Here is a 22,606-nt window from a genome sequence, read left to right as displayed (position 1 = left end):
CTGGGGGAAGCCCAGCTGAAAGGCTACAGGTAAGCCTAAGGAAAGGCCAGGGTGGAGCAGGGTTGCTGGGAGGGCAGCTGGTTTGGAAGCCCCCTGTAATTTTGATGCAGACATGGAACCACTTTTACTAACTTTCAAGGCAAATGTTTTTAATTACTTTTTACAACTTCTTCTTAACCTATCATCCATAAATGTATGCAGGGTTGGCAACCCTAGAGGAGCCCAGCTCAGACTAGTGGGCCCAGGGGAAGGCCAGGGGCTGTACCTCACCCCACCAAGGAAGGCTGTCTCCCAGGACCCCCACCACTAAGGAACTAGCAGGCTGTGGCAGGAGACATAGCTGGGATGTGGGAGTAAGGCCTTGACTGAGGGGGCCCTCCTAGAGCTGTGCTTCAACTGGAGGTAGAGATGGAGCAAGCTCCATCAGAGTCCTGCTGCAGTGGAGGGGGATGATACCAGCCACCAGCGGCAGGGAGCAGTCTTGCCTGCACCAGCTCTCTGCTGGTGGCAGCTGCTGCTGCTCCTGTAGCAGCTTGGGCTTGGGGTGCTGGGCCTCCCAGGGCAAAGACTTCTTGGGCAGGAAGGCTAGAAGAAGCCCCTTTCTGCTCACTCCCTCACCCCCTTCCCCATCCACTACTTTGCATGGGGCTGGGCCTGCCAGGCTCCCCGGTGGCTGCTGTGGCAAAGACTCTTAGAGAAGTACTATTCTCCCCCCACCACACTGGCGCCCAGGGGCTGCTGCCCCTCTCACTATCTCTAGTTATTCTGACTCAAGAGGGCACTGGTCTGTTTAGCAAGCAGAGCGAGTAGGAAGTTTGCTAGGGAGTTTGCCTGGAGACTCTCTCCCCCGGTCTGTCACTGCAGGCTTGGTGAGAGGAGGCAGGTTAGCAGCACAAAGGAAACCTTCCAGGACCAAAGAGCAGAAAACAGGCCAGCTTATGGGGGAGTGTGCTAAGGAAGGTCTGTTTGGAGAGAGGGGCAGGAAGATGTAGGTGGTGGATTTAGGAGACCCAAAGAAATGGCTGGAGGATGTTGCAACGCCAGAGCCACTGTCACTGCCAGCTCTTCCTCTGCTTGCACCTGTGACATGCCTCTCTAGGCAGGACTGCTCGCAGTTGAGGCTTCCTCTCAGGTCCTGGTTTGGTGCTGCAGGGACCGCAGCTTGCATTTTCCTTCCAGTGACAGGCAGCAAGGCAGGGTGCCTGCAAAGTGGTGGCAGAGTGGTGCCTCCTGGCGGTGTCCCTCCAGAAGCAGGTAAGAGAGTTACGGGAAAAGGCGGTGAAGCTCTGAAGTCCTCATGGCTTTGTCAGTCTGATACTAGAGAAAGCCTCTAGGACTGTAGTGGAAGGACTGACAGAGGTAGCACTGGAGAAGGAAGAGGACAGAGACACACAGGGAGGTGGAAGCTGGAAGCTTGTGACCTCTGGCAGCAAGTGGAAGTCTTCACCTCCACCTGCAGCAGTTGGTGGGGCTCCATATCTGTTCTCCAGGCCAGCACAGGAGAAGGAGCACATTCTCTCAATGGACAAGGTGAGGCCAGGTCTCCCTAAGGTTTGGAGGATTGAGACCATTGCTGCCAATAGTTGGTGGTGGCTGGCGACTCCATTCTGCAGTGGACAGAGGCCAGCCTGACCTGTTGTCAGGGGCCTGCTGCTTGCCTGGAGCCTGGATCTGAGATGTCAAAGAAAAATTATTGAGACTCATCCAGTTTGCTGACTACTACCCTGTGTACCTGTGCTAGCCTAAGCAGAATTACCTGGAGTCCTGGGGGCTTGCCAGGGCAGCAGTGGCACTGATTTGGCCACAGGGAGCTTGGCCAGCAGCCAGCACGTGACTCTGGGCAGCCAGGCTCCGTTTCTGGTGGTGCATGCTGCTGCCATGTATGCTGTGCTGCTTTTTTGCAGTGGTTTTTTTTGGATGCTGGGGTTTTTTTTGTTTTTTGAAACTGTGGCTGCTCTGCAATGGCTCCCTGGCAGGTTTCTCCATTCCCCACCCTGTGCTTTGGCTGCACACACACACACACACACACACACACACACACACACAAATTTTTTATTAAAAAAAGTGTATATATGAAAAAGAAAACATAGTTTATTACCATTACTTAAGTAAAGCAGCACACAAGTGCTTAACAGACATGTTTCACATAATAACCCAAATGTGTTTGATCTACATCAGAACCCCAATTCCAACAGGTAGCCATTTTAAGACTAATGCTCCATACAGTTCGATATACATTGTAAATACCCACCCCAGCAGAGAATTGGTTTGTTTTTGGTTGTTTAAAAGCTACCAGCGTTGACTACAGCTCCAAACAGATGTAACATTTTTTTAAATTAGACACACAGGCGACTAGAACCCTTAACAGGTCACTTGACTTGAGGGGGATTCTTTCTGTATTTTGGGTCCTACTGGGTAATAAACCTTATTACTGAATAAATTTAATGGTTTGCTCTCTGGGATTTCTCCATCCCTTTTTTGAGCATTCAATCAGTAACTATTTGACTCTCCATTGTCTGAAGAGTTAGGGTAACCTTCTATACAATATTTTTATTTAGAAAATAGATTTGGTGGTAAAAAGTTTTACTGCAATTTATTCCAGCCTGACAGCTCATTAAAAAGAATCTTTAAAATAAAGACAGTTTTGGGGAGGGAGGGGAAAATGACAAACCAGCCAAAACCAGACAAGACAAAGAAACTCCTTTTAAATAGGACTAGGATGCCACTTCAACAGTGATGACTTCACACTTTCCTGTGTCTTGATCTGTGCATGTAATGTGCAAGGACCCATCCCTAAGGAGAAGAAAAATACACTGAAAAGAATCTTTAAAAAAAAAAGTGACTTATGTGAAAGTTTTACTAATAAAAACAGAATTAAAAGACACTTCTGTAAAGGAAGAGGGGATGCTTAAATATCGATGAAAAATTGCTTTAAATCAATAAAAGTTAAATTCGCTCTTGCAAATTTTCCTGTCTTTGCCCATGAATATTTATTTGTCACCTGTAGATATGGTAATATAGTCTGGAATACAGTTCAAAATAAAACATAGTAGAAGTCTGAGCTATCAACATTTTTAATTCTTTTGATTTTTGCCTAAGTGTTTAGTTTAGAGTTTTTAAAAATGGAGATTTTGGGTGAAGTCACCAAAGATATATATTTTAAAACTCTAATCAGTTTGTAAGAAAGGTGTACAGTTTTAAAGAGACCACTACCTCCTCCTGTATTAAAGGAATGCAAAGATACTGCTCTTTTAGAACAGGGGAGATTAATAAATCTAACCTCCAATCTATAAAATATTTGCACTAAGTTGACAATGATTCCTTAAATTCAGAAAGTCTTATCCTCCAAAAGGATTATACAAGAGACAGTATCTTCTTTGATGATTCTTTAAGTAAAATAGCCATTTTAAAAAGAGGAACAACTTTTGTATAGAAACCAGTTGCAAAATATTCCAGCTACTTCTGTTTCTACTTCTCTTAAAACCCTGACAACTAAAAAAGGAGGCAAAAAATAAAGATCCTCTAAGCATTTCCCATAGAAGTCTGAAGCAATATTATCATAAAAAGATTAATGAAAAGATTAATGCACACATGAAAACTTAATTTACAAACACGTGATCCTACCAACATTATCCCATAAAAGTTGTTGAGTCAGCCTTATTATAAAAGGTGTCAGCCACCAATGGTTGAGTAGTCAGCCTCTGAATAAAGTTATGGCTAGAAAAAGGGTCTCTCTGAAATAAGCTACTAGTACTCTCAGTTCATCTCATCTTCTCCAAGAAAACACCAGCAGTAGTAAGATAGCTGAGAATTAAGAAACTATAAAACATCCAGATGCAACAACCCTTCCAGTCTAGCACTGCTGCTGACAGGTGACAAATTTCATCATTATAAGATAGAAGCCTTCAAAAGCACTGCCGAGACATAATATTTAATCATATCTTTTGTTAACAGCTAAACTAAACTAAAGTACTCCAACACTAGACTGTTCACTGCACTGTAACTCCTAAGGAAGAGGCATAAAGGTTGCTTTAGTAACATTCAGTAGGATTTAGTCTGAATTCAAGATCTTTAATATTTGTTAATCTGTGCATCTTAAACCTGCTGGTCAAGTAGTCTTGAATGGGTTTTTTAGTATCTGGGTTAACGACTTTTTATAGTTTCACAGATTCACCATACTTAAATTCCTTTAGCTGTCAAGAGCTATAACAGAGGATACTTTAGAACAGGACTTTTGCTGATTACTTAGAGCAGAGATGTTTATCATTGCCCTGGAATGACTCTCATAAGGTGTAATCTGTTGAAAGCTCTTCACAGAGATAGAGCGATAGGACGGGAGCAAGAGCGAGAGGGCAGGAGCGAGAGGGATAGGGCGAAAGCGATAGGACGGAGCGAGAGGGATAGGGCGAGAGCGATAGGACGGAGCGAGAGGGATGGATCACAAATGGAACATGATCAAGGAGTGAACAATGGCTTTTAAAAAACTGCTTTTCTTTCTTTTTCAAATAAAATATTCATAAACTGTGATTCTTTAATTGCTGCATCCCACTGGCAAGCAAAAGATAAGATCTCTCTGTAAGTGAAATTAAGACCCATATTTCTGACTTGGCATTAAAAACATAATTATTTGACTCTGACTTGCAACTTCTCTAGCCAGAATTTTACTAGTATTTGTGAAAAAGGAACTTGACATTCAGGGAAAAACCCCTCCCCCTGCAAGTCCCAGAAAGTCATCACCATTGTAAGGCAACGCTTTCAATAATGAAACAATGCTACTTCTATTACAGAAAGTTATATACATCCATTTTCAGTGACTTTTCACAAGAAGAGAGAGATGCATCTCAAGTGTAACTAGTCAAAGACAGCAAATTAAAAGAGATAAATATTTTGGGTACCTTTTCATAGTAAGAACAGTCAATATGTCATGCAGCCCATCCTCCTTTTTATCTAAATCCTGAAGCACGATCTGTTTAGAAAGAAGCATAAATTGAAACAATCAAAACAACATATCTGCACTCATGCGGACACGGCCAATGTTTGCTTCCCTGGAGACAAGAAGCAGTGGCACACCTTGTGCTGCTGCTCCTTGTCCCCGGGGAATGCCCATGCCATGCGCCCTCTGGTGTGCTGTAGGTTACTCTGAGTGGGGGAGAGGAAACTGGGGCCAGCAACTGTGCTGGCCCCAGCAGCCCTACCTGGGGTCCTGGAGACCTCAGGGAGCTGCAGCATGGCACTCCTGCAGCTGGGAGCCTGGCTGGCAGCTGGAGCATATCTCCAGTGGCAGGCCAGGCTCTGGTTTTGGGCAATGCGCACTGCCACATGTGCCACCCCTCTTTAAGGCACAGGTGTTTTTGCCCCCGGGATCTCAATCCTCCTCCCCCCCTGCACTGCAAGGTAGTAGCGCATGGAATGCCCGAGTGTGCAGTGTGGTGGTGGCCCAGATGGGTCTGTGGTGCCACATACCATACATCTGCGCTCATCGGGCTGTGGCCATTATGTGCACACAAAACAGAATGAGCATTAGAGTTCTAGAAGTCTGCACTGAAGTTCTCCGTTCTTAACTGCGTCTTTGCTTATTTTGCTGCTCGTTACAAAAGGCTGAAATTCTGCCAGGTCACCCCTCCAATAGTAATCCCTGGGCACGTCTACACATGCAATTAAGGTGCAGCAGTAAACTTGGTGTGATAAACACTGGAGTTTATTGCTCCCGGATGTGCTGTTTAAACATGCACCCAGGACCGCAGCACACCGAGTTGGGTTGGAGCAGCCTCCACTGGCCGGGGGTACCAGGGGTCGGCCTGCCAGCCCAGGGATGCCTGGACCTGGCTCAACGTGCTGTGGAGGGTCTGGCTGGGGCATGAGGATGCTTCAGTGTGGGGCTAGCTGTGTGGCTGTGAAGTAAAAAAGACAGTGCAGCTGGATGGTATTTCTATTTACTGTGGCCTAATAGGGCCACACATGTAAACACTGAGACATTTACTGCAGAGCGAATTAGGCAGCTTCACAGTAAAATGTTTTGTCTAAATACGCCCACTGATTTTCAGGATTTCAGTCTTCTTCCCATAGGAATACCATTTTGCAAAAATAATCTGGAAGTTGTAGATACAGCAGGTAAATTGAATGGTCCTCTTTTCAGAACTTGTTATTGGTAATTTAAATATATGGAGGGCTGTAAAACAGGTTGATAATGCAAGTCCATCTATCCTGTAAGTGAACAGAACACCTACAACTGCTGCCACTAACCTCACTGGGAGCTGAACATGTTTATTTCCTTGGGACCAAGCTCTCTTTCCATGCCTAGCTTGTTGCAACCCTTTATCTCTTGCTAAAAGGGAATGGAAACTTCAGACGACAAACTATCAGTAGTGTGCAGAAGTTCCTTTGGAAGGAGCTATTTTTTGGGGGTGGCACATTTTCCATCACGGAGCAATTCTCCATGTGGTTGCATAAGATCTGGTCATACCTCCCTCTGAAGCACATCCATGTTGTTCATAGAAGGTTGCCTTCCATCTCCTCCTTAACCAGTGACTATCAAATAGACTTTATGGACCGAGTACCATGTATATTACAGTGGTTTGTCATATTAAGATCCTATCTAGACTACATGGACTTTAACAAGGCACTGTGGCATTCTGTACACTACTGGCATCAATACTCCTACCTGAAGTTCTCACTTCTAATGCACTAAATTGCCAGCCTAGACAGGACTGTTTCCAGTCCAGCTACATGAATAAATTTACAATAATTTGGGGATTCATACATATATACAAAATAAAATCTGGGGATTCAAGGTGAGAAGGGTGCTAGCTGAAAGGTTTATTCCATTTTTACGATTCTTCTTCTTCAAACTTTAGTGATATGTTTATGGGAAGGTATTCAGAGGCAATTTTCAGAGATTTCTGTAGAACCTAATATAATGCACAAAACAATAAAAGGTATTCTGTCCATTTACTGAATTTCCAAATAGTTCACATCTAGAATTTGAAATGAACTCACTGTACATGCTCTCACCTGTGCAAATTTGTCCTCCTCTTTTGCAAGGCATTTCCCTATAGACTCGTACAGTTCGAGGCATACAGAGGAATTGCTTCCTGGGGCTTGTAGTGTGTGCTGCCTTCGTGCTGGCAATGGGGTCCCCGATGGAAACAGTACTGTGAATGTGTCAGACCCCGACTCATCTACTCCCTAAGAAAGAAAGAGTAAGTGTGCGCGCCAATCACTGCACTTTAGGAAAGAGATTCAGTTTCAAAGATTATAGTTTATACTGACCCATGTTAGTCTGAAATTCAAAGGAAGGCAGGGCAGGGTGGAACTTCAGAGACCAATTCATTTGGAGAGGTGCAAGTAGGAAAAAGCTGACTTAGTCAGCCATCGCTTACAAAAGGCTGATGCATCTCTGAGTTACTTCTCAAGGTGCCATTTTGCCCTATCTGCTCAAATTGGGCTGTCACTTTTTTTTTTTTTTAATTAAAAAAAGGACAGTATTTATATAGTAGCTCTCTAAGAAAGAAAAATAAATTAAAAAAAAAATCAAGAAGAAATTTAGCTAAACTGTAATATTTGCTGTCACTGCAATATCTACAGCATTGCATTTGAAGTATAGGATATACTGCAAGTACAAAAAACCAGTCTAGCTACTGTACTGTAGTCAGTGGCCTTGGAAGCTGGTCCTGAAGACAATGGAAGTGATTCCATTGTTTTTAAAGACAGGCTACAGATAATGTCCTAAGTTCAATGACATCACAACCTGCTAGCAAATCAGCTAGCGTTGAAGAACACTACTCACATCAATAAATTGGCCCCAAGAGATACTTTATTACTACTGGAGCTGAAAGTCAAATAATTTTTAGTCTTACCTTCACAAGAATATCTTTGGCAGAACATTCCATAGACAGTGCTTCATCCTCTAACAAGAGGTTCTCTCTCCCTAACAGGATTCCCGCTTCTATGGCTGCTCCGATGGGAATGACCTCATCTGGAGGAATCGAATTCAGCAATTCCACAGTTGGGAAAAGGTCTTTAATCAGGTGTTGGAGCTTTGGGATTCGAGCAGACCCACCACACAGAACTACCTAGAAAAGATTAGTTCTTAATTCACTTCTTATAGTTCTACAAAAGTGTTGGACAGAGAATTACACTGATATTTAACAACATAGGATCATGACAATGCTAACAGTAATTACTAAGTGTGCAAAAACATTATTTTTGCCTGGCTTCTCAAATGTTACTATTTGACTGAGAAGGAGAAAAGAAAACAGCTGGCAAGCATGAAGTCCTTTCTCAAGGAACAATCTTATCTGCTCAAGAAACCTCAGAAAATACACAAACACACCGCTTACATACGCAGTAGTCAGATTAACCCAACTTCAAAATGAATGCAATTCATAAGTAGCCATTTCCATTAACACAGAGATCAGGAGTTCCGGTGCAAAGCACACACAGTATATTTAATATTATCTAGCCATTCTTCTTACATGTCAAATTTAACTTCTAAGTTTACAATTCAAATTTTTGCGTTATGGTTTCCTGATTTCTCACAATTTCTTTTTATTCCAGATTTTTTTTTTTTTAAATGAAGGACTCATGATTGCACTCATCCTGGCTCTACTGTAGCTTAGTTTAAACTGAGTGCATCACAGAATCTCTTGATGTGCAAGTTGCCTACACGTCCTCTTCAGGATCAACCCTCACTGCACTGAGAATTTCTGCTGGTTGTCAGTGCAAGCCTTGGTTTCAAATGTCTCTTTGCTCTCTTAATATAAGCAACTACACAGAGATCATGTATAATACTGACTATGGATTCTAAAATAGCATCAAGTCATTATCAGTACTGGATAAGTGTCTGACTCATTAGCTTACAGTATTCTGCAGCATTGCTATAACAGCTTGGATCATGCAGGTAAAAGGACAGTTTGATTATGGATTCTGGCAAATGTGATAAAATGTGACTGCTTATTTTTAAGTTCAAATTACAGAAATCATTAATACATGACACTTTACTCACCACTCCACAGCTTTCAAGCACTTTACTTAAAATTCTGGTAATTTTGTATTTAAAGTAACTTATAACTGTTTAACAAGGGAGGTGAGGCAGAAATGACTTGCTCAAATCCAAGAAAGGCCTTAACTTGGAAACCCCAAGCCAGAGCCCACTCCAATGCCTGAAGACAGTGGGAATATGTCACTAGCCTCAGCAAAAGTTAGAACAAGCCCAGGTTTCTGAGTATTTTGAGGTACAGTGTTAATTTTTTTTAAGGAAATCACTAGCTATAAGTTAATTTCATTGCAAGGTAGGTTCAAAATCAAAATCTATGAAAATATTTTAATAAGAGATAGTATGCCTAGACTAGGATCTAGACTTAATTTTAACGCCAAAAAAATTGAGTTTGATCTCCTTGAATAGATCACTTCATTGTTCCTGAAATGCTATATAAAAGCACAAGCAAGCTTCAGATAAACTTAAGACTCCAGACGTCTGCTTTTAAATCTAAAAAAATGTTGCTCAGGAGATTAATTTTTCCTTGATGTGAACACAACATTCTTTGACACCAATGGAGTTAGAAATGTACAGAGGAGATTAAGCCTACATCATTTATAAAAACAGTGTGTAGTAACCAGAAAGTGCTTAAGATATTTCCAGCTCAAGTAATTAACAGCAGATGGGAGCTGCTTGGCAAAGTCTTTGTGAATACATTCTTCAGGCACTCTTACAACAAAGTTATAGGGCATCTATGAAGAAAAAAAAATAAAAATCAAATGTTACCTTATTAATGTCATCTGCAGTTAACCGAACTTGTTGCAGAAGTTTTTTAATGGCTTCTATGCATTTATTAAAAAGCGGAGAACAAATAAGTTCAAACCTGGCCCTGTTAGAAAAGAAATGAAGTGAACAAATTTACCTTTTGTCCTTCAAAAGATTGAGTGGTCAAAATAAAAAAGTCTAATCTACAGAATGGCCACTATCAATGCCTGGGGAAACTAGGAGTCCCAATACCCTGGCAGACAGAAAATATTTATTTTTCTGAAAATTACTTGGTGCTCATACTTAGTCTTGACGGCTTACATAAAAAGAACCATTTTCCACGTACAAGACATGGCAACAAATTAATAGGCAAGACGCATCTTACGTCAAAAGGTGTAACATCAGTATCTAATTTTAGTTTTAACCTGGAGCCTCTTGCAAAGACTAAAATGAATTTGTTCATCTCTGTGGGCGAGTGTTGATTAGAGAATTCAGGGTCCTTAACCAGCCTCTTACTTTATGCTCAGGAGCAAACAAGATTGTGAAGCTAAAACCAGTAGGCAAAACCACCCAATCCAATCTGAATGGGAAGATTGGCCCAATAAATGCAAAGGAAATTTCTGAAGAAAGTTCTAGTTCACATCAATAGATCACAGACGTCCAAAGTGAATCGACTGTAAGCCATGCTGTGGTGTATTCCCTAGTGTGCAGGCAGCTAACACAGTTTTGCTTTGGCATGAAGGAACAGCAGCAGGCTGAACCATGGAAGCAAATGCTGAGAACCTCCTCTCCTTTATTTTCACTAGAGCTACTGATAATCTAGGGTAGAGTCCAGAAAGGTGGCCAGATTAGTAGAAAAGGAAAGGCTCTGGGAAGCAGCAGAGAAGCGAAGAGATCACCTTCATCCCAGACCATACAATTGGGGAGTGAAGAAATGGAAGACTTCTACCCCACTTCACAGCTAGAAAGGAGGGAACTTCAAGGATTTACCCAACTCCCATGACATAGGAGCAAGTGAAAGACTGAACAGGGTTAAAAGATAACACCTAATAGGAATTTTAGAACTTGCTCTACAGCAGCGAGAGCTGGTGAGATCCCCTCGATTCCACAGACAGCATCCCCATACCTTTTGTATTTCTTTTAATTTCACTTCTCTCTCTGGCAAAGTGCTACAATACTGTGCCAGTGCCTACTTGACTCATTGATAGCAATCCTACTGAAGACAATGGAACCACTTGCATTGCTAGAACTGCTGAATGTTGTTGCAGGGATGTAGATTTTAATCGTAATACACTGTGTCCCCCTGAAATTATGTCTCTCTCCAAACTGTCAAGTGAAAAGCTACCCTAAAAATAAAGGAAGATTCTAACATACAAAAACCCAAGCAAATAAACAAACAGAAACAATTCCTAAAGAAGTAGCCGTACCTGGACACATTACAATCAAAATCCAAACCATCATACAGCGAGTCTACAAAACAGTTTGCACTTCCCAGAGTTGACAATGAGTGCTTTGCAATATCAGCACTGTTCATTAACTTCATCATGGCTCTTGGATTTTCTCTGATGTCATGTTTGTAACCCCTGTATCAAAAATAAGATTCTTCATTTAGAATGACTGGGAAAGTCTACTCAATATTATTGCTTTCTGAAAATCAGAACTGAACAGTTGGTCTCCCTGGTCTGCAATAAAGGTATTTTAGATGGCATGCAATACAATAGGGTATTATTCAAAATTTACAAATTAGAAGTCCGCTTCAAATTCAAATAAAAAAAGGACAAAAAGTTAATCTATTATTTGAATGGTGCTCAGCCTTTGCTGGTCAATGGGTAAGCATACTGAGCAAATTCCTATACTGTTTTATGTCAAGGGGTAGTTAATTTTTTTTTTTTTTGAACTTCAGTTTAGACTATTCTTAACTATTGCTTAGTAAAGGTTTCTGCTCTTCCCCAAGAAAACTGGACATCTTACACGTTTGTTACTTTTCAGGTGTCAAAGAATGATCAGTAAGAATGAGCAGAATTATACATTATCAGTATAATCCCATGCTCCCTTCCCTTTTTGTTTTGTGCAGTGTGCTCATCAAAAAGCAAACAAATCACTTTCACAGGATTATATTCTCTAAGAAGTATGCTAACAGAAAAGAAAATGGGAGGAGAAAAGGCAGGGGGGGAAAGACTGTTACATTATATTTGCTTGCTCCATTTAAACTGCACAAAACAAGGGTGAGCAAAATCTAGCCCACCATCTGCTGGTCTAGAAGAGACCTCTGGCAGCAGGATGAGAGTTGGCAGTGTTAACTGCTGTGGCTTCAGAAGTCAGAGCAATCCATGTTGCTACTGCTTCGCCACTGCCAAACATTCAGCCTGCAGATCAATGCCCGTGCACTACGTCCTCTGGTCTACATGCCTGAATGAGTTAAGCACCACTGGTGCAACACACCAAGGATTGATAAAGCCTATTTTAATGTCACTGATTATTTTATTATTGAGTCTTAAATCAATAAACCAGTTGAGCTGTACTGGACTGGTCTTTCAAACTTCAGTTCAACTCAAAATGACTAACACTCAAAACCCAAGATCTGTAGGCTTGTGACCACTGTTCTTAGGTTTAACTAAGAGCGCATTCCAATCGTGTTTACCTTGCAGGACCTGGCAGAATAAGTTGGCTGGTTTCAGACCATAAAGCAAATAATCCAGTCTGTAAAGTAAAGTAAAAGAAAAAACCCCAAACTGTTCCAGTTCCAACAGCAATAGAAACTTACATGTATCTGTACCTGCAGAGTATCCAGCACTTACCTCTGAAATTCAGATGCTAGATGTTGGGCTAAAGCTTCTGTGAAACATACACCTCCTATACTATCATCTGTGTTTGTGGCAAGAACACGATATATTCCACTATTCACTTCTATGACCGTGATAGAAAGTGATGTTCCTCCAAGCTTGTAAACCAACACATTACTGCCATGCAAAAGAAATTTTAAGCCAGATAATTAAGCTGAACATGTACATTACTTAATACTTTCTTTACAATTATACTTAGAAACATAAAAGTAGGTTCTGACAGCACATTTAAGAGCAGCTGCCTGCTGTTGTCAAGCCAAGTACATTCTATGTTTAACTAATGCTATAATTAAGGTTACAGGCCTCAACCAGACAGCCAAGAGAGACACCTTGCTGCCTCATGGGCAGCCTTTACTATTTGTAAAGCTCTGCACAGTACTTGGGGTGCAGACAGAAGCGCAGCTCTCAGCTGTAACTCAGAACGCTTTGCAAAAAAATTGTTCTGAGTTACAACATTACCCTGGACCAAATAAATTCACTGCTGGTCCCAGGGGAGGGGGAATCTAGCTGTGGGCTGGGAGCCTGCAGCCAGGTTCCCACAGGAACAACCAGTGCTTGCTGTTTTCAGAATGGGAGCTGGGGGGAGGGGGGGGGGGGGAGGGAATGCACGCACGCACGGGAAGAGTGGTGGTGGAGCAGAGGAAGCTTGTTCCTGGTTCTCCCCAGTTGGTGCTGAAGGGTGGGGTGAAAACCCCGCAGACTGAACTCACTGCTCCCTTTCGCTCCCCGCATCCCATTCTGAAAACAGTGACAGGCTGGGAGCTCTGCAAACACAAGTTACAAAAAAAGATTCTACATTTTGAAACATCTTTATTCGGTACCTCATGCATTGAGGGGCCAGATTTTCACCTTATCAGCCATTTTTTAATCTGTCTGCAGCCATGGACTTGTGTTTGGCCACAGCTATAAAACGGCTTTGTGGCCAGATCAGGCAAAAATTGTCACTTCTGTCTGCACCCTTGAATGTTTAGGTAACATAAGGCTTTACACACCTGTTGAGACTTAGATGCAGCTTAGATCAGTACTGCTCTATGTCTGGCAAGTCAAGGCTACAGTAGAGCCCAACTCAGACTGTTTTGTCTTATCTCCTTATTCAGTGTAGCATGGATAGCAAAAATATTTTGAGACTACAAATTTTTAGTTTCCAGTGGTGTGCAACTTGCAAATTGTGCTCCACTGGGTTTTCCTTATTATTTGTCACAACAAATGTTATAATTATGCATCGCTATTACTTAAATCAAAGCTACAGAATACTTAGCGGCAATGCATTAAAAAGAGGTAACTAGTTACAGAATTAGGTTTTTACCTTTTCCCAGTGGGTGAATCTTGTCCAATTCCATAAGCCAGGAGAGCTGCAGATGGTTCATGAATTAATCTCAAAACATTAAAGCCAGCTGCCCCAGCTGCTTCCCTGTGGTAAGGGACATCAAAGTTGGTTAAAGGTTTGCGTTTAATTTTACTTGGTATCCTATGTAGCACCAAGGAAGCCCCACTAGCATGTAGTACCAACTCAAACATCATGTTTAAGACAGCTGCCCAAAAATGATTTATCCTAATTAAGGAACACAGCAATTTGTACCACACAGATTTTTCAACTAGGTCCTCTGACTCAGTTGCACATATTGTTGGCTACATTCACATAAGCAGGGGCATGTGTTTGCAGCAGCATGCATAGTAGTGGCACAAATTTGTGCCGCTACTTTGTGCTGTGATGCACACTCCTACTTGTGTGCTTTGCAGCAGGACACATTGTCCCACGTGCTGCAGTGGAGAATGGCTGGGGCACAGGGTACCTCAGTGCAGGGCTAGCCAATAGGCAGCCCCCACACTGAGGCACCCCGTGCTCCAGCCCGCCAGGGAGCAACACAGAGATGGGACAGCAAGCAGCCCAGGACTGCCAGTTCCCCTGACCCTGCACACTAGAGACCCTGCACTGAGGCAGCCTGCGCCCCAGCCAGCTGCTGCCCAGAAGGCTAGGGCGTAGCGTGCCTTGAGATGGGGGAGCAAGCAGCCCGTACTTTAAAGAAGCCTTACCGAGAGTGCAGGAATAAACATCCCTATGTAGAAAGACTAGCAAGTATGGCAGAAGACCAGTTTGGCTTAGCAGGGAACTCTTCAGTAAGCTAAATCACAGAAAGGAAGCTTTTAAGAAGTGGAAACTTAGAGAAACAACTAGGGAGGAGCATAGGAATATTGCTGGGACATACAGGGATGAAGTCAGGAAGGCCAGAAAGGGATGTGAAGGGGAGCAAGAAGTGTTTCTACAAGTCAGTCAGGAACAAGAGGAAGACCAGGGAAAGTGTGGGTCCCTTACTGAATCGGGGAGGCAACCTCGTGACAGAGGATGCAGAAAAGGCTCAAATGCTCAGTGCCTTTTTCACCTCAGTCTTCACACGTAAGGTCAGCTCCTAGACTACTGTACCTGGCAGCACAGTTTGGGGAGGAGGGGAGCAGCCAACAACAGAGAAAGAACAGGTTAGGGACTATGTAGAAAAGCTGGACATATACAAGTCTATAGGGCCACATGGGATGCACCTGAGGATTCTGAGGAAGTTGGCTGATGTCTGCAGAGCCACTGGCCATCATCTTTGAAAACTCATTATGATCAGGACAGGTCCCGGATGATTGGAAAAAAGGTCAAATGTAATGCCCATATTTAAGAAAGGGAGAAAGGAGGATCCAAGAAACTACAGACTAGTCAGACTCACCTCAGTCCCTGGAAAAGTCATGGAGCAGATCCTCAAGGAACCCATGTCTAAGCACTTGGAGAAGAAAGTGATTAGGAACAGTCAGCATGGATTCACCAAGGGCAACGCATGCCTGACCAACCGGATTGCCGTCTATGATGAGGTGCCTGGCTCTGGGGATGCAAGGAGACCAGTGGATGTGGTATACCTTGATTTTAGCAAGGCTTTTGATATTGTCTCCCACAGCATTCTTGCAGGCAAGCTAAGAAAGCATGGGCTGGATGAATGGAGTGTAAGGTGGACAGAAAATACTGTCTGGATCATCGGGCTCAGAGGATAGTAATCAATAGCTCAATACCTAGTTGGCAGTAGGTATCAAGGGGAGTGCCCAAGGGTTTGGTTCTGGGGCTGGTTTTGGCCAATGCCTTCATCAATAACCTGAAAGATGGCATAGAGTGCACCCTCAGCAAAGTTTGTAGATGACCAAAAGTGGGGGTGGGGGGTAGTAGACAGGCTAGGGGGTAGAACTAGGATTCAGTGTGACCTAGACAAATTGGAGGACTGGACCATGAGAAACCTCGTGAGGCTCAAGGACAAGAGCCAAGTCCTGCACTTAGGATGGAACAATCCCATGCACCAGTACAGGCTGGGGGTTGACTAGAGGGGAAGCAGCTCTGCAGAAGAGGACATGGGGGTTACAGTGGACAATAAGCTGAATGAGCCAACAAGTGTGTCCTTGTTGCCAAGAAGGCTAACAGTATACTGGGCTGCACTGGTAGAAGTGTTGCAAGCAGGTCAAGGTAAGTGATTATTCTCCTCTATTCACCACTGGTGAGATCCCATCCGGAGTACTATGTTCTGTTTTGGGCCCCCCCCACTACAGAAAGGATGTGGAAAATTGGAGAGAGTCCAGCAGAGGATGGAGCTGGATTGTTCTCAGTGGTGGCAAATGAATGACAGAACAAGGAGCAACAAGTTGCGGCAAGGTAAGTTTAAGTTAGATATTAGAAAGAACTCTCTCACTAGGAGGGTTGTAAAACACTGCAGCAGGTTACCCAGAGAGGCTATGGACTCTCCATCCTTGGAGGTTTTTAAGACCTAGCTAAGACAGAGCTTTGCCTGTAATGATCTAGTTGGGGATGGTCCTGCTTTGAGTAGGGGGTTGGACTAAGTGACCTCCTGAGGTCCCTTCCAATCCTAGTTTTCTATAATTCTAACATGCAGTGCTTTAAACCCAATGCTTCTGCCTAAATGGACAAGCTCCCAGGTACCGTCCAGTCAGTATGCCTGAAACCAAATCTAGGAGGACTGGTCTCCAGTAATACAAGACTGAAAGAGTTTGATCTTCAAATCCATGACTTGATTTTTGGTTTTTTTTAAAAAGTTCACCTCTACAGGTGCCTATACATGTGCTTGGCGGTTAAGGCAGCATTTTAATTAGAGTGGTTCCAGAGAGCCACTCCAATCAAAATTTTACTGTATCATGTGCATTAAGCCCCCCGTGTACAGCACTGGGACACAAACTACAGCTCATTCAATGAGCTTTTAAGTGCTGCAGCAGCAATTTTTAACCCACAAGTGAGGTTGCAGCGATGTTCAAGTGTTCTAATTAGAATGCGGAGCAGACTTGATTAAATCGAGTATGCGCCACATTCTCATTCTAATTAGAACACATCAGAGCATGTGTATAGGCACCCTAAGAGAGTGCAGCTAGTACAAATTGGGATGGCGAGCTTTGATACAGTAGGAACAAACCAAGACCACGTAGTTTCAAAAAGAAAGGCCAGAAGATGGTAAAACTTGTAACTTCTTGTCCGTACTGAAATCAGTGATGTGCCTCCCATTCACTTAGCCAGAGATGGATTCCTAACAATCCTATTTAAGTTGGTGGAAAATTTCCCTGCTCTGTTTCAGTCAAGATAGGATACCGTTCTTGGTTATCATCACAATTTAAAACCCAAACCAGAACCTTTTTCCTCTTACCCAAGAGCATTTTTCTGGTTCTCTCCAAAGTCAAATGGTACAGTGATCACAACATCATTGACATCCGAACCCAAAGCAGACTGAGCAGTTTCTGTCCATAAGAACAAACAAAAAACATTGATTAAGAAGATACCTTGGTAATATTAAACCCATAACAATTTTAAAGAAAGTGTTACCCACTACATACCTTTCATTTTACTGAAAATTAGTTTTGCAACTTCTTCAGGGCTAACAAGTTTGTTATCCATTTCATACTGGAGTTTTCCATTCTTCTCAGTCACCTAAAATAAAAATCAACACAAGTATGTGACATGTCACTCATGGTGTTTATAATGAAGGAAAATTGACATTTAAAAGTCTAATTCAGTTTCTATTCCCAGAACAGAATAATTTTTCATGGTAGTCTTCATCTTGAATAATACAAATGCTCAAAAACTAAAACTTTTTCTTGACCATTGGGTTTATCAGCAGTGTTGTTTTGTGTTACTTATGCTTGCATCAAGTAGCCCATAGCATACAATACGCAAAAAAGAGCCTGAAATCCATAGCAATATGAATTTCACTTTCTGGCAATACTGAGGGTCTCCCAGCCTGACTTGTTCCACGAGCTGACAGCCAACAGCTGCTGGCCTCCATTGGACCAGATAAATGAGGTCATAAGGGCTAGATAAGTTAAGGACTGCCCAGGAGGAAGGGGCAGCAGCCATGAGGAAAACTCATTCAGACAGAGACAGAGACAGGAGCTGGACCATCTGAAACCTTGCTCTGTCTCAAGACTCATGATCAAGGAACTGCCTGCCTCCAGAGGGAATCTCTACCTGCCTCTGGATGATATTTGTGAATAAGCTACCTGAGATCCAACTAGATATATAGCTTGCAGTAACTCAGATGCATGATCAAAGGCTACCCAGCCATGCCAGTTTGCTCTATGGGATTTCGCTGATGCTACTCAACTCTGTACCCTTTTCCAACCCTACTCCTTGTAACCAATAAAGTTCTCCTTTATACCTAGTGTGGGAAATTTACTGGGAGTAGGTCTAGATTATGCCCTGGGGTCCCCTTGGTTCAGCTGACTAAGAGAGACCACTACTTGTGCTTCTGACTGAGGGAAGCACCCCAAATTCTTGAAATGAGTCAAATACCCTTGAGGGCTACTAGGCCTGTGTTTCCCAGGGGGTGCAGAGCCAGAATCAAGCCCGTCCCTGGGTGGTGACAGCTCTACCCCCAGGCTAGTGGGTGTGCTCCAGGAAGGGGGTCGGTCAGACGTGAAGCACCCCCAGGGGAGGCACTCAAGAGCCTAGAAGGTGGTTGGGCACAGTGAAGTGGGTGGCTCAATACAGGAGCACCCCCACTGGCACGCCACAAGAGGTAGTTAAGCTGTGTTAGTATAAAGTTAGTACGGCACTAAATAGACACAGAGAAACTGGTACATAGTTTGGAGGAACTTGCTTTGAATTATTTTATCTGAAGAAGTAAAAGAGAAGAGCCCCTAGAGACATTCTGGGTGCAACAAACTTTTCCAAAGAGATGTTCAAAGCATATTAGGTATAAACCACCTCTTTTGAATGGTTTAAACACTGCACACGTACACACACTTCAGCAGTACATGGAGAACCCCGTCCCCCCGTGCCAAAAAAAAAAAAAAAAAAAAATCTTATAACAAGAGAAGCCCATACCAGACAGGGTCCCACAGTGTTAGTCTGTTTTAAGTAGGGATCTACCTAAATCACGCTGGAAGTGCACTGCGCAGCAACTCCTTTAAATTTTCCTCTTTTCACCACACTGCTTCCTTCCCCCCACCACATTGCTGACTGGCTGAAGGACCCTGGTGGCCCTGTACCACTTACTCTTGATGGGCTGCAAAGCAAAACTGCAGTTTTAAATATGTCACAGTTTTTGCCTCCCAGCAAAAGAGCAGCAAGTGGTAGGGCCACTGGGGCCCCTCAGCCATTCAGCAGCAGGAGACAAGCCACAGGAAATTTAAAACTGTGGTTTTTGCCTCCTGGCCGATCAGGAGCAAGTAGCAGGGCTGCCAGGGTCCCTTGGCCAATCTGCAATGGGGAGGGTGGAGCACGGGGCCAAAAAGAGGAGGATTAGAAGGAGCCACTGTACAGTGCACTTCTGGCATGACTTAGGTAGATCCATAGTCATAAGAAACTGATCATTAAAATCACAATGCAATGAAGCATGAAAGACACTGAAAAGAACTCTGTAAGGAAAAAAAAAAAAAAAGAGGAGGGACAGGGGGGAAATGGATCATACTCACTGAGCATTTGCTTTCTGTAATGTATTTTTCAGCTTGGGGGTCACCAGAGCTGTGAAGGCAAATAAAAGTTAGCAAAAAAAGTGACCACATAGTTAACATTATGTACATTCCTAATCTTGTTAATAAGCATTTACAGTTTCAGACCATGTGGTCTACAAAGAACACTGACTACTTTACTGTATGTCAGTCAAATACCGTTGCCGTGACTAATCAGTGCACCGTAAGACAGTCGTTCTGTCCCTTACACCTTAAGGGAAGTTATTATTTCCTCTAGTCAGCATTGGTGAAGCCACATCTGGAGTAATGTGTCCAGTTTTGGGCCTCCCACTACAGAAAGGATGTGGACAAATCAGAGAGTCCAGTGGAGGGTGACAAAATGGTGAGGGGACTAGGGGACATGACTTCTGAGGAAAGACTGAGGGAACTGGGCTTATAGAGACAGAAGGGATTTAATAGCAGCCTTCAACTACCTGAAGAGGGGTTTAAAAACAGGATGGAGCTGAGATGAACTGTTTTCAGTGGTGAGAGATGACAAAACAAGAAGCAATGGGCTCAAGTTGCAGCAAAGGAAATTTAGGTAGACTTTAAGATGACTTCTCTCAGTAGAAGGGTGGTGAAGCACTGGAACAGGTTACCCAGAGACGTGGTGGAAGCTCCATCCTTGGGGGATTTTAAGACCTGGCTAGACCAAGCTTTGGCTGGGATGGTCCTGCTTTGAATTAGAATCATAGAAAGTTAGGGTTGGAAAGGACCTTAGGAAGTCATCTAACTCAAAATGACAGGGACAAGTCTTTAAAAACTTTTTTGAACAAGCACATTGTGGGGGAAAAAAAAAAAAAGCAAAAAAACACACCCACACTTGTTTTACCCAAAGTTATCTTTATGACTAAAAAAAGTCATGATTAGTAGTTTCCCCCCATACATCCTAAGTGACCTTTTTACTTTGGTGTCATATCACATTCATTATAGTTGTATCCACTGCAACAATAAAACAGAAATGGTATCTTAAGAAAGGGAAGGAAGCTCAAAATTTTAACTGATAGAATTGTTGCACCCAAAAGATGAGACAGAGAGAGAGAAAACAATTATTACCAAAATTAAACTGGTTAAAAAAGAAGTGTTAATGTTCCGCAAGTTGCCTAAAAGTTTGTCATAACCTCTCTGATGAAAAAGAATTGTTGTTACAAGGATTTACACCATCAACTTTTAACATCAGCTTGCTCATTTGAAATGACAAACACAAGAACACTATTCACGTTGCAATTTCTCTTTTGCCATTTTATTTTTTACCACTGTAATTTATTTAAATTTCAAGGTAATTAATGCTCTATCAGCAAGTGTACTGCAACACAATTTAGCCTTGATGAGTTTTTTTTAAATGTAAAATAAAGGGGTATGCTAATGAGACAACCGTGGAGAAATACAGCAAAACCACTAATATTCAGTACATGTTACAAGATACAAAAATTACAACTCTGTTGAAACAAACAACACAAATTTGCACACTATCTGGTTCCCTACTTATTCAGTTTTTTACTCCACAATTTATTACAGAAAAGGAACATGACTGCCGGCCATGATTTTGGAAGTTATGGAACCCTTTAGGTAACCATCCAATTTTGATTTTTCTTCTACAGCTAAAACCTAAACACCATTAGCAGATCAGCTGTAGCTTTAAGACATGTATCAACACACTTTGTATAAAAGCTGCCATTCCCATTCCTTTGGCATAATACACACTGTATATATCAGAGGTGTCAAACTCATCCAGCACCTGAGGCTGGATGAATGGCATGAGGCTGAACCCCTCACCTTCTCCTTCCCCCAGCATATGCGATTCAGCAGCTGTTCCAATCAGCCTGGGAACCTGCACAGTGCAGATCCTGGAGCCAGTGGATGGGCACAGTGTGCAGTGCAGTCTTGCTGGAGCAGCAGCAATGCTACATGCGGTAACCGCCCTAGCTGGACTACATCCCACATAGCGCTTGCCCTGGCTGCTCCAGGATGACTTACACACAGTAGCTGTTCTAGTCAGTCCAGAACTGAAGTCGCATGTATTGCGTGTGGCACAGGTCCCAGACTAGCTGGAGCATGCAACATGTGCTCCAGAGCAAGTGCTGCGTGGGGCACAGTCCAGCCACTACCTGCAGCTCTGTTTCTGTCCTGGTCGGACTGCCCTGCACGGAGCGCCCGCTCCGGCCACTCTGGGACCCGCGACACGCACAGCACGAGCCTGGAGCGGTGGCCAGATGCAGTCTGCCGGAGGAGGGCCATGGACAGCCCCGTGCGAAGGGTGCACACCACGACCCACGTGGGTCTGATCAGCACCGGGTGGCGGGACTCCTCAGCCTTTATGTTCAACACCCCTGCTGCATACACTCCCCCAGCCAACCAGGTTACTTCCTGTCGTGCCCGTTCCCTTACCTTCGCCCCAGGATCTGTTTGACTTTCACCACCGTATTGGAGATATTCCTTACTCTGCTTTGCTTGGCTGCCAAACCCACCACCTGAAAAGAGAAGAGAACGGGTAACGGCACGACGGCACGGACGCCGACCGCCCCCCTCCTCCGGCAAGCGACCCCGGCAAGAACGCGTACCTCTTCGCTTTCCGAGTAAGCGACGACGGCAGGGGTGACTCGGTCGCCGGCGTCGTTGGCCACCACGTCGGCGCGGCCGTCCTAGGACAGAAAGAGCAGCTGAGGGGAAGTCAGGGGAAAACCCTCCCTGGGTGGCTGCTAGGAGACCTGGGCTGGGCCCAGCAGCAGCACCGCCCCCTCCAGGCAGCGGGGTCCCGTCAGGACAACCACGACTAGGAGGGGGCCCAGCCAGGACACCCACGCACCAGGGGCAATGCAGGCCCCAGGCCGCCCCCCACCTTATAGACGGCGGCGCAGGCGCAGGTGCAGCCCAGGTGCACCCCGATGGCCGCCATGATCCCGCCAGGCGCGCACGCACCCGCCCCAGCATGCACCGCGCGCAGCCAATCAAAGCTCAACTCCCCTTCAACCAAACCTTGGGAAGCGCCGCACTTCTCCCCTCCTCCCAGCTCCCTTCCGGGTGCGGCCCACCAATGGGAAGCCCGCGC

The 22,606-nt window shown here is 43.9% G+C and overlaps 1 protein-coding gene across 4 annotated transcripts; it reads right to left on the bottom strand.

Moving 5' to 3' along the window:
• Positions 1 to 2,071: 2,071 nt before the first annotated feature.
• HSPA14 (heat shock protein family A (Hsp70) member 14) lies at positions 2,072 to 22,499 on the bottom strand. 4 transcript variants are annotated; one of them, XM_006263585.3, is made up of 14 exons: positions 22,397 to 22,499; positions 22,119 to 22,199; positions 21,946 to 22,028; positions 19,522 to 19,570; positions 17,443 to 17,536; positions 17,256 to 17,346; positions 13,892 to 13,996; positions 12,541 to 12,702; positions 11,170 to 11,325; positions 9,764 to 9,866; positions 7,857 to 8,072; positions 7,012 to 7,185; positions 4,896 to 4,966; positions 2,072 to 2,793 (listed from the first exon to the last, which is right to left on the bottom strand). In XM_006263585.3, the coding sequence occupies exons 1-14, from the start codon at positions 22,451 to 22,453 to the stop codon at positions 2,715 to 2,717; spliced, it is 1,521 nt and encodes a 506-aa protein (XP_006263647.1). In that variant the 5' UTR covers positions 22,454 to 22,499; the 3' UTR covers positions 2,072 to 2,714. The 4 variants fall into 4 exon arrangements, with proteins under 4 accessions (XP_006263647.1, XP_019343085.1, XP_059581784.1 ...); XM_019487540.2 differs by having other exon boundaries at positions 22,364 to 22,468; XM_059725801.1 differs by lacking the exons at positions 22,119 to 22,199; positions 22,397 to 22,499 and adding an exon at positions 19,992 to 20,233 and having other exon boundaries at positions 21,946 to 22,030.
• Positions 22,500 to 22,606: the final 107 nt, after the last annotated feature.

The sequence above is a fragment of the Alligator mississippiensis genome, chromosome 4 (genome assembly GCF_030867095.1).
Source record: "Alligator mississippiensis isolate rAllMis1 chromosome 4, rAllMis1, whole genome shotgun sequence".
NCBI lineage: Eukaryota > Metazoa > Chordata > Crocodylia > Alligatoridae > Alligator > Alligator mississippiensis.
This window is presented reverse-complemented; position numbering and strand designations above follow the sequence as displayed.

Bases quoted from the DNA above. Each gene is read 5' to 3' on its own strand.
- HSPA14 (XM_019487540.2), bottom strand. From the start codon at position 22,453: ATGGCGGCCATCGGGGTGCACCTGGGCTGCACCTGCGCCTGCGCCGCC. The intron at 13,997-17,255 runs GTAAGAGGAAAA...CCCTTACCACAG, and splicing joins AACCAGAAAAATGCTCTTGG to GGAAGCAGCTGGGGCAGCTG. The intron at 11,326-12,540 runs GTAAGTGCTGGA...TTTTTGATACAG, and splicing joins CTAGCATCTGAATTTCAGAG to GGGTTACAAACATGACATCA.